The 13,031-nt window shown below is 34.1% G+C and overlaps 1 protein-coding gene across 1 annotated transcript; it reads right to left on the bottom strand.

Moving 5' to 3' along the window:
• Positions 1-5,738: 5,738 nt before the first annotated feature.
• On the bottom strand, positions 5,739-7,851 carry HELRODRAFT_136099 (hypothetical protein; the record flags this gene model as incomplete). Its single annotated transcript, XM_009016703.1, has 4 exons — positions 5,739-5,780; positions 6,068-6,217; positions 6,645-6,865; positions 7,782-7,851. Coding segments are annotated over 4 exons (483 nt in total), but the record flags the coding sequence as incomplete, so codon positions are not given.
• Positions 7,852-13,031: the final 5,180 nt, after the last annotated feature.

Raw genomic sequence — 13,031 nt, 5'->3', positions numbered from 1 at the left:
ACAAAGCCACCAGCAAATTAGAAGCATCATTTAAGTTATTCACACAGAATAATTTTGAATGTTTCATCTTGAATGTTTAAAAATTTCACTTGATGATGTTGATGATGAAAACTATGATGACGAAATGATGATGATGATAATGCTGGTATGACTAAAATGATGTTGGGGATGATGGTGATGATGGTGATGATGATGATGCATGAATGAGCAAGTAAGTAACTCCCATGAATAATTCTTCATTTAATTTTATTCCAAAGTCATTTGATCTTCAATGCATGTTGGTTGAGTTTGCAGGCCTACCTAACTTCTCCATGCGTGTCATGCTCTTCTCTCTCTCTCTCTTTCTCTTTCTCTCTCTCACTCTCTCTCGCTCTGTCTTTCTTTTTTTCCCTAAAACTCTTTTTTTCAGTTTTATTCTTTCTTTCTTTTTTTCCCCTCTCTCTCTCTTTCTCCATCACATCTCGACGTGTGTATGTTATTGTTTTCGATAAATTTATAAGCTTGCGTGTTTAAAAAATGTTTGCATGTGTGTGTGTGTGTGTGTGTGTGTGCCTGCAAGTAAATAATAATTACAAATAAATAGTACCAATATGAACGGACGAATGTTAAATATATGATCAGTAAGCAGGTATTGGCAAGTATGTTTGTTTGTTAATCGCTTCCCTTCAAATGAATGTTGAATGAGCGTTAAGCGTTTGATAATACATGCGTTTATATCTTTGTGTGTGTGTGTGCATGTGCGCGTGTGTGTTTGCATGTGTTTAGTGTGTGTGTGTGTTGTTTGTGAATAAATTAACTGGAACCAGATGAAACGAATGATGTAGTTTTAATCATTTTCTCAATCCATTTTAATTTGAGATACCAACAGCAATAGCATTTTCCATCGTTTCAAATGGCTGCTCTTCATATATAGCAAACAACTTACATACATACATTACATGACTACGTGTTATCATCAAAACGTTGAGCTGAGGGTTATTAACTTTTATAAAAAAAAAAGCAATGTAAAATAGTGTGTTTGTATGCATGGTTTTGCTCGTATGCTGTGTGTTTGAGTATAACTTGGTTTATTTGTATGAGATGCGTTTGTATGTAAATTTTGTATGTTTGTTTATGTATGTATTTGTATGTTTGTGTTTGTGTGTGTGTTTGTGTATGCCGTCTGATGAAAATTAGTATTTGACCTCCGATTCCGATTTTAACCTCGCCAGCGTGCGGAGAAAATGTATGCTAACGAGTTCGTTCAATGCTAATTAGACGTTTGCAAGTATTTATTTAACTGCATCGTAAATACTATTCTGCCATGCCATCGTCATCGCCATCATCCTCCTCCTCATTAAAATCACTATCCATTTTTTGTTACTGCTATGATCCACATCATTATCAACAAAAGTGTCATCGTTATCAATTTAATGTCATCCCTTCTACCATTTTGTTTTTGTCCAGCTTTATCTACATCTTTTGGATGCTTGAAAGAAGAATACGAGGAACTCCCCAAACTAGGGTCCCTTCAAAACATCTGCTAATCAGCTCCTTTCCTTTAAACATGTCACTCTACATTGATTGTCTTTTCGCATTTATTAAATTATCTTATGGCAAATGCTTCTTGGAGCACTTAAATAGTTTTCATTATTTTGAATTTGAGTTTAATTTCTTTCTTGTCCGAAACTTAGTGGCCCTATAGTAGTATAAGGTGGCCAGCACATACGTTGGTACCATGATCCCTTGTGTTTTGGGCCGAATCAAATATACTCAATTCAATTCAATTATGCCCTCTCATTTCATTATCAATATTGTCATCATCATCATCATCGTCGATGTCGTCGTCGTCGTCATATCGTCATCACCCTAAATCATTATCACTATCATCGTCATCATCTTTATCACCATCGTGTCATCATTTTCCCATCAACAATTATTAAAAAATTACAACGTACAAAGATTTTGAAAATTATGACAAAAAAAGCAACAAAACAAGTACCGTTAAAGGAAAAACTTCCACAATAAAAATATGACATTCGCCAGGCATACCCCAAATCTATATTTCATATTTCACATCAGATTTCGAAATTTTCAACAATTTTTGCAAACATTTTCGCCAGGTTTGGCAGTTTCTAAATGACTATGAATGCAAAAGTTAATTTATCACTTTTTATAAAAAAAATTATAGTTTTTTTATTATATTTGATAGATACATTTTGTATTTAGCAGCATCTGCTCTGCTGTTTGATGTAAATTTTTTAAGTTATGGGAAAATATTTTTTGGGTGGTTGGTGTTTTTAATTTGGAGATCAAGCTAAATTTAAAGTTAAATGTTTTCTATTTTTAAAATAAAGCTAACTGATATTTCTGAAAGTTTTGCAGGCTGTGTTAACAACAACTTAACAAACCAACCGCTAGTGAATTCCAAGCCGTAGAGGGGAAAAAATTATTTCATGAAATGACTGTTCAAACGTCTAAATATAATAAACATCTATGTCTAGATATGTTTTTAACATGAGTTCTATTTTATATTCGTTTCTTTTCTCTACTGTTAATAAAGTTTTTTTCAAATTAAATTTTATAGTTGTTCGTGATTGAAAATGACATCAATGAACTGAACTCCAACTCAGCGTTCAGAACAGGGCGAATAGAATTTGCATTCAGGTACGGCATGACATCTCACGAAATTTTATACCATCAAAACTGCGAACTTAAGCCCGCGGTAGATGTCAAGTTAAAAATTAGTCAGAAATATTTACGATATATAAAACGAATTTCCATGCTTTTGTGCGTTTATGTGCGTGTGTGTGTGTGTGTGGATGTGTGCGTGTACGCCTGTATTTAATCACATACTCCAAATTTGTTAGTGACGACCTTTAGACTTGCTACATGTTATGTTTTATTTTCATAAGATGATTTCCACCATTCCAATGTGATGAGTTGTTTTGTAGTTGTTTTCTTGCAGTCAGTGAACAAGATGCTTTATGAAAATTAAAGATAATTTGTTTCTACATTTTTTTGAGATCTGTGAAAATAATTATTCTAATAAATTATAAGAATATTTTTGAATTAAAATTGTTCACATTCATGAAACGTACGACACACTCCTGTACATTTTGTTACGATTTGTGATCATTTTCCTTCGATACATTTTTCATTTCAAAATGTCAGCAGTTATTATCTTTATAGCGCTTTATTTTTTAGTTTTTACCAACACAAAAATCACCAAAAAACATTTTTTTTCTTCTCACACAAAACGATGAAAACTCGGTTATTTGCATTTTAAATCAAATGTTTGTAACTATCAGATGAACGTTACAAAGGTTTCATTAATTCATTTTTTTACAAAAGAAAGCGAGAAAAAAATAATATTCACAAATTTAAAATTTATTCGATAATTTATTTTAAAATGTAAAATAAAATTTTTGAACACATCGACTGAACACAGAAAAATGCTTTCTCTCTCTCCCTCTCTTTCTCTTTATATATATATATATATATATATATATATATATATATATATATACGTACATGTATAACTGTATGTGTAATATACTAGATTTAGGCTTAATCATAAGCTTGTTAGCATTTAATAGAAAGTGTATAAAGAAAAATGAAAGAATGCAATTGAAAAATTTATGAATCAAAAAATACATAATGTAACTTATAAAGAAATAATATATTCATATATATGCATATATATATATATATATATATATATATATATATATATATATATATATTCATATATAAGCATATATATATATATATATATATATATATATAATTCGTATATGTTATATACCTGATAACAGACATATTTTTCTATCTAATTTTTATCTAATTATGTAGCTAATATATCTCTTTTACACCTAATCATATACACACAGCCAACATATTAAACTTCTTCAATGAACATCCTTAACTCGGTTGTTTTCCCCTTAATCCAGTTCAAACTACGGGGCGTGATAATTGTTGTGGTAGTTGCTGCTCCAGACGTTCAACACTATTTTACCAACTTACGTTTAGTGATGGAAAATGAGGAAACGTGTAAAAGTGACAGTGGCATTGTTTTGAAATGTTTTGAGAGATTGTTTTGAGAGAGCATGGTGACTGATTTTGTTCAAAAGGTTTAACGTTTTGGTGTTTTCTTAAATGTATGGCATGTTTAAATCAGCAAAAGTCTTGCCAAAATCATCAGACTCGTTATGTGGATGTAGATAGCCAAAATCTTTCAATGAATTTTTTACAAAAATATATGATCGTAGCACCAAAGCCACATTTTAGTTGCGCCACTCAGATATGAGTGTATAATACTAATTGGATGATTAATAATAACTGCTGGCCGACTACGGCAAAACAAAATTGCATTTAAAGAGATTGTTAATCAAATCAAAAATTTATTTTTCAACCACTGAGACAAATATGAACAAAACAAAAACGCATCGCGAGGCTACGATTGGTTCTACTCGTTAACAAAGGTAGCTAACCTAAGGAAGATGGGGATTATTATGTAAAGAAGGTATTGTTTTTATTATTAATTAGCTTTGCAGTTTCACATGAATACATACAAAATGTGAAAAAATTTCAATAAGTTTTATTGTTTTGTAGTTTATGTTGTTAAAAGACTTTATATTATTTATACATAATGGTTGCAGTTACTTAGAGTGAATCTAAACAATGAAAATTAAACAGCAAAAAGTATGTACAATAAAACGGATATTTACAAATTAATATTGAAATAACAAGACTGAATAACAAGTATAAACATTTCGAATCAAATTTTTGTTGGTACTGTTGTTGTTGTTTTTTCTTATTGAAAACTTCAAAACAAACGCGGTGTTGCAACATTGTGTTCATTTGTTGCAAGATTAGCGTAATTGATGTTGTTGTGGTTGTTTTTGTTGTTGTGGTTGTTGCAGAACTGATTGTTGTGTGGAATTGTCTTGACAACAGTTGCCGTTGTTGATGTTGGGTGGAATGTTGGAATATTCAGATTGGCTTGTGACTGGTATTTCGAAACGATATTCTCGAGGTTGTTGTGATTGCTGCTGATGTGATTGCTGCTGATGTTGTTGTTGATGTGATTGTTGAGATGGTTGTTGTTGATGTGTTTATAATTGTTGATGTTTTCGTCACTGATTTTATTATTACTGTTGCCTGTCGTGCATTTGTTGTTTCTGTAGCTGCTGATGCCATCAGAGCTGCAGGCATCATTTGCATCCAAATTGTTGCTGTTGTTGTTGTTTTTGTTGTGTTGAACTTTTTTGTTGTTGTTCATAATGTTGTTGTTGCTGATTGAATTCGTGTTGGTGTCGACTTCCATGTCGTCATCAGTGGCTCTGTTGTGCGCCTTCTTCTCAATTTTGTGGATGCCATTGTCGTCATCATCGTTATCATTTTCCATTGAATTATTATCATCGTCGTCTTCGTCATCATCTTCATCATCTTTATCTTTATTCGTAGCAGCGCTGTCGTTGTTGTTGTTGATGTTGTTGTTGTTGATGTTGTTGTTGTTGATGTTGTTGTTGTCGTTGCATTTGTTTGTTTTGCTGTTGCTGTATTTGTTGTTGATGTATTTGCTGTTGTTGATGTTGCAATTGCTGTTGTTGCAACTGTTGCTGTTGTTGTAATTGTTGTTGTTGTTGTAATTGTTGATGAAGTTGCTGTGATGTGGATTTATTCCCGTACGGAGTATTTTGTTGCATTTTTTGGTGTTTGTGGGCATCAACATTGTTGAAGATCTCTGGTCCCACGTTCACACGCTTCTCTTTCTGCCGTCTGTTGCAAAACCACACCTAGTCGAAGTGACCCGAAAGTTTTGTGTCATTATTTAGAATATATTTCTGATGAAAATTAGTGTAAAAGAGAATCGTTCTGTTTCAATTGTTGAAGTCATCATCATAATCTTCATCTTAACCCTCATTATCAGCATCACAATTGCTATCCATCATTATCGTCGTCATCTTAAAACCATCATCATCGTCGTCATCATCATCATTGATATATCATCATCATTATCATCGCCATTATCATCATTATCATCGTCATCATCGCCATCATCATCATCATCATCACAGGTTACCTGCACAACCTCCTTATCCATGTGAAGATTGTTGGCCACCGTGGATATCTCGTCGACGGAAGGTTTGGAGTTTCTGATGAAGAAGTTTTCCAGGGCCATCCTGATTGGCTGATCGATATTCGTCCTCTTCTTCCGTTTCCTCATCAGAGACTCAGCAATTGCAGCGCTGTGCAGTGCATGCGAAGATGATGTTGACGACATGAAGGAGAGAGAGGAGGAAGAGGAGGAGGAGAGAGATCCGTCGGGGGATCTTTTGAAAGAGGGTAAGTCTTCGGGGTCTTGGTTGGTGTTGTGGTGATGGTGGCTGTGGTGGCTGCTGTTGACGTGGCTGTTATTGTTGTTGTTGAGGTTGTTGTTATTGATGTTGTTCATACTGTTACTGTTGTTGTTATTGCAGTTGTTGCTCATATTTGGCATCGGCTTATCTTGAAGCTGAAAATGTTGTAGAATCGTACTTTTAAAGTAAATATTATTTTCGTACAGACAGCACTAACATTAGAGTAAGGCATCTTACATTAATTGCGATTCATTGCGTTATGTAAATAATTGGATTAACCATTAAAATCTTCACAGTTACAAATAGGTTATCAATGAAAAAATGTAAAAAAAAACAGACTTGATTGTTTCGATTGTTGGAAGCCAGCGTGACGTCATCGAGCCACTTCTGTAGCAGTGGCTTTAACTTGCTCATGTTCTTCAAACTGAGGTTGAGGGCCTCGAATCTCGATATGGTCGTCTGGCTAAAGTCGTTGCCGTATAGCTTGCCCATTGTCAAGCCCACGTCGCACTGAGTGAATCCTGTTTTGTGTTACGTTACGTCGTGTTACGATGACGTCACCAGTGACGATGTTGACGTCACTGTTATATGTTTTTAGAGTCGATGATGAGGGTTATTGTTGATGGTGACGATAAGAATGCTGATGATTGTAATTTTTATAATGATGAAATGAGGATGATGATGATGAGGATGATGATGATGAGGATGATGATGATAATGATAATTTTGATGATAGCGATAATGATGATAACGATGGTGTTGGTTTCCATAAAATAGGACAAAAAATATTTGGTTGAAGAAAGAAACAACTCCGCCACGATTGTTTCAAACACGTCAAAAATTACTATTTGATTTATTGTTCGCCGACATTCACTGTTCTCAATCATTCATTCATTTTTCAATAAATTCATGTTCTCTTTTCACCATTTATTCATCCATTCATTTATTCATTCGTTCGTTCATTTATTTATTTATTCATTCGTTCATTCATCCATTAATGAAACTTTAATTTATTCATCTATCTACACAGTTATCTATTTACCATCCCATCCATCAGCCGTGTAAGTAACCAAAACATTAGTCTTTTTTGCCACTCATACATTCAGCCATTGTTTCATTTATTCCTTCATTTATCCATTCATCCAAAAATACCGAGATAGTTACCAACACACACACACACACACACACACACACACACACACACACACACACACACACACACACACGCACACACACACGCACAAGCACACACACACACGCACACACACAAATACGAACAGCACACATAATTACGCGTAAATTGCATATGATTGATCGGAACCCTTTTGCAGTTGAACCCACTCAGTGCGACGCCAAATCCAGGCGCTATAACCGTTACACTATCACGCCATTACAAACTGTTACAAGTACTAGACGTACACCGTGATAACAACGTACCTAGGTTTATTCTTCTTCTTTTGAAGAACCGTGCGAACGTTTGTATCTCTTTTTCGTGTTCACTCGGTTCTCTCTGGTAAAGGGTGAACGTTCATAGCAAAATTTAAATAACGTCATAAAAGTGTTGATTAGAATAATTAGTTTTATTGTATTAAATTTGCATTTGATAAATTTGTGAAAAAAAAGAAAAACAAATAAGTGTGAAAAATCAAAGAAACCTGGTTGTTTTTGAACCTGGAGCCTTTGAATGACTGACTGGATGAGTTTGAGTGTCTGTCCAAGTACTGCCTCTTGTGTTTCTGAATCAAATTTTGTAACTTCTGATTGTTTGTTGAGAACTGTTGCTGCTGCTGCTGCTGTTGTTGACGGTGTAGTTGCTGCATTTGCTGCTGATGATGACTGGATGTGAAGAGTAGTGAGGATGACGATGACGACGACGTACAGGAAGTTGCGTGTGGCGATGGCAGCGATGATGATGGCGCTCCTGTTCCTGATGACGATGATGAAGACGACGACGATGGTTGCAGTAGTTGGAGTGGAGGAGGGGATGTCGGATGACGTAACACGCTGGAGATACTGCCGAGAAGTTGTTCCTGGTTGGGTTATGGAGTTAATTTTTCATTTAAACGAGTAATGCAAGAGAAATACCATTAACATTGTTAACATACAAAAGAGTGAACATTCGTTTTAATACTTCAGAAACGTGGAGAAAGATTTTCTAGCAGTTACAGAAAAGGACATACGTACCATGATTTTATTTTTTGTTTGTGATGGTTTTAACGAGCATTGCAACATGCAACTTCTTAACATGCTACATTTTTATGAGGTATTCTGACTAAAATAAAAACACGCTAACCATCCTACAATGCATCCACCTACAATACATCCATCCATCCTACAATGCATCCATCCATCCTATAATGCATGCATACCATCCTACAATGCATGCATCAACAGCACCAAATTCAAACTAAACATTTGCTACAATAACAAGCTCACAAACAAACATACAAACCCACAAACAAACAAACACACAAACAAACATACAAACACGCAAACATACAATGGAATTTACAAACGAGCATAGAAAGAAAGATTTGCTGAGATGGATGGTGCATGCGAGCAATAAGTACATAATATAATTCATGCTCACGTACAGACAAACAAATGACCATTATTGCCAGAACATATTGTGCCTCTTCTCCTCTTCCCCATCTACGCACTACTGTATATACTATGTGAAATGGATGCAAAAATATATTACTGAATATTTTCTTTCTCTCTCTCTCTCTCTTTCTCTTTCTCTCTCTCTTTCTCTCTCTCTCTCTCTCTCTCTCTATATATATATATATATATATATTTACAAAATTCTATAAATTCTAGGGAATGTTTGGCGTCAATATGTTTGTAGTTTGTTTTTCATATCACATAAGGGTTGTTGATAGCTAAGCGGCCACTACTTTTCAGCTCAGATTGTGACAAACAGCAACTCCCCATTTAAAGAATAGTCGGTTGGTCGTGTGGCTGGCTTCTCTCAATGAACAGCTAAAACGGCTGCACGTCATTTTTCAGTTCGTAGTAATGTTTGCTAACAAATTAAGCATAGATAGGACAAAAATAAATTAATGAACTCTGATTAAGTAAAAATATTTTGTTTCTAGGTTAATTTGTCAATTTATTTCTCTTCCTTTTTGCCACTTTGCTTCTAAAACAATATCAGCCAGTGGTTTGTTATCAACTTCATACTGAGAACTTACTTTTGCCAGAAAATAAAATTTGACAATAGCGATTATGAATAATTCGCAATAAATAAGATTAATATCAAACTAATAGATGTTGTTTATTCAATGTTCATAAAATCGCACGCACACACTCTTACACAAGCGCATGCACACATGCACACACACACACACACACATGCACATACACACGCGTACACTACACATATATGTATCTGTATTTTTCTTTAATTCCTTACATACAATTTAACTTTTAAAATATGGGTATGAAAGAATTCAGAAATCGTGTCATTTTTCTCTATGCAACTTTGACATAATGGAAAAAAATTACGAACGCAATTTAATTAATCAAGGAATAACAAATTAATTTAAGAATACTGGCATTCGGCAATTTCACTAACTACATAAAAATGAAAAAAATATTTACTAAAACATAACGGACAACAACAACAAACAACAACACCAACAGAAAGAAGAAAAAGACATAAAGAACCATCAAAAGAACAGGGGTGAAGAGGACAGCATAAACAGGCTTAGCATAAATAATAATTGTAAGTAGTACAACAACACACACCGACTAAATTAACGATACAAATAATAATAAAAATAACAACAACAATACAAGGTTCATGAATGTAAACAACAACAACATACACAAAAATACCATACTAATAATCTTCTGCTTTTTTCAGTATGGTTGCCTTTAATACCAACAACATCAACAACAACATCAACAACAACATCCACAAAAGGCGTCCACAACAACATCAATAACAGCAACAGCGATGACATAACCATCAGCAACAACACATCATCAGCAACAACATCAACATAAATATTACTCATCAACGCTGACCGGAATCGGCTATGACGTCAGCAATGCCACCAACAACAACGTATATTACAACAACGTATATTACAACAACGACAACAACAACAACACAGCAACAACGACAACAACAACACAGCAACAACGACAACGCACCAACAACAAAGCAACGACAAAATAACGCAACGTCAGCAATCGCGTCAACATGAACATCAACATCAATAACAAGAAATTATGCATCCATATGAAAAATCCAACCAATTGATATTCGAGTCTGATTCAGTCATTCGCTTGGGCATTTTTTAATGATGTGCTGCCGGCAAGAATGTGTGCGGTTGTTTGTGTGAGTGTATGTGTATATGTGTTTGTGTGAGTCGGTGCATTTATCATTGTTTGTATGTGTGTGTTTGTTTGTCTGTATGTTATTAATGTGGTTGCATCCGAATGAGTAGATGAATGAATGATTAAATGAATGAATGAATGAACGAACAAACGAACGAATGAATAAATGAATGAATGAACGAATGAATAGTTGAAAAATTTATTTCAATGCTGAAAAGTAGGTGGAGTACTATCACTACACGTGTAAGTTGAAGTCATGTTGGTAGAGTCCATGTTCAACACCAAAGTTTCTCTAACAATTTGTCACGGTTTTTTAATGGTGCAATTACTAAAATTGATTGTCGAAAAAAGTTTCAGCTTATACTATGAACAAATCTGAAACACTGCTATTGAGTACACATTTTATTAATATTCTATAGCGTTGGCGGAGAGACAAGAATTGAAAATTACGAAAATTGAAACAACAAACGCAGCAGCACACATTTTTGCTAAGAGATATTACGAATAACTACCCATATACGCAAATGATAGATACAAATACTTGCACACACGTACACTTATATATAAACACACATACATACGCACACACGTATACACGCACGTACACACATTTATCGATATACGCAGAGTACATTCATCATATAACGTGCACTTGAATGCAGTTCTACTCCTATCATTCGTTCATTCAGGTTTGGGATTTCAAACATTCGTCTGATTTTGAAGATCATAAATAAAGGGCCAGTTTTTAGATGGGATGTTGCTGCGTAATGTGATGTAACCTGATGTAACGGGATCATGCCACTTAGCGCCGGTTTTGTGATGTGATGTCATCAGAGGATTCGGTGATGGCACAAAAAATGCAATGTTTTATAATGGGATGTGATGCCTTGCCGTGTGAAATGAGGCGAAATGTCTAAAAGTATTTCTAAATTGTACAGTTGTAGTGTATGTACCTACCAACAACGCGCCACAAATTCAAATTATTTTAACACAGAGCATTACAATAAAGATGTTTCAAACAAATCAACCACTATATATTGACAATAAAGGTAGATGATAAACTACATCCCGCATTTTATCACATCAAGTTTTTAGTACAATGAAGAAAGGTGCCTGGTGCAACAAGTGCATCTAATTGATTGATTGAAAATAGTGAAATTATTTATTTATTTCGTAGATGGCGCCGCTGGGCGTGAGTGGCTGAAAACGTTATTAATGAAAAAAAATGCTATTTTCTTTCTTAATTGTCATTAAAAATTTAAACAAAAAAAACAAATTAAAAGCGTAATTAGTTTTTTTTCATTAGAATATTGCTAAAAACATATTGTCTATAAGCACGTAACTGGATTAAATTGAACATTTTAAACTAGGCCAAATTTTTAGAATTTTTAGAAATTACTCAGTGGTAGGTGAGAGTGGGGACTGGAGAACCCAAAAACAGAAGAATTGTAGGAGCAAACATGTGATTGCTATGCTTGCTTGCTTAATGCTTACCTACCTGGAGAACCCAAAAACAGAAGAATTGTTTATGTCTACCAAGATCCGTCTATGTCTACCAAGATCCGTGTGCCTATCTGTCTGCTTGCATCCATGTTTGTATGCCCGTCTCTCTCCTTTTCTCTATTTACTGCATTTATTCTTTAACGGCCAAATAAGTGCGTAATCGACAGAACATCAATACAGGCTGCCAGATGTACAATCATTACACAAACGTTCGTCGTGGTTTTCAATTGTGTGCTGCACACGTGTGTGTACGTGTGTACCTATATGTTTTTTTTATAAAATTATAATCAAATTCGTTTTTGTACAATGTTTGATTTCAAATATGAATTTTGTCGGCAAGTGCTGGTCGGCAGCAGTTGTACAACCGACAAAACAGATTATATTAATATATTAATAATAACTTCCTATTGTACAAATGTGTAAATACATATCGTATTATAACTTTATGGTCATTTCTGGGTGTGTGTACAAACATCCATAACTTGCATGTGTGTGTACATAACTTTCCTGCGCCTTCTTCCCTCAATTTGACAATGCAAAACAGTAAGCCAAGCTTTCATAAAATCACCCTCATTCACATTTCCCCTTTACATAAAACTTAATCGCCATAATATAAATATATATATATATATAAAAATATATCGCTTGTAATATATATATATATAACAATATATGTATTAAATATATAACAATATATATTAATATATATATAACAAAGAAATAGAGAGAAAGAAAAAGAGAGAGAGAAAAAGAGAGAGAGAATTTATTGGTTTATGTTTGTCAAACGTTCATGCGTTTTTGTGTTTATGATAGATAAACGAATAATAGATATAAGAG

Source organism: Helobdella robusta (genome assembly GCF_000326865.2).
Source record: "Helobdella robusta unplaced genomic scaffold HELROscaffold_19, whole genome shotgun sequence".
NCBI classification, from domain to species: Eukaryota; Metazoa; Annelida; class Clitellata; order Rhynchobdellida; family Glossiphoniidae; genus Helobdella; species Helobdella robusta.
The sequence above is the reverse complement of the archived record's forward strand: the minus strand, read 5'-3'. Positions and strand labels throughout refer to the sequence as shown.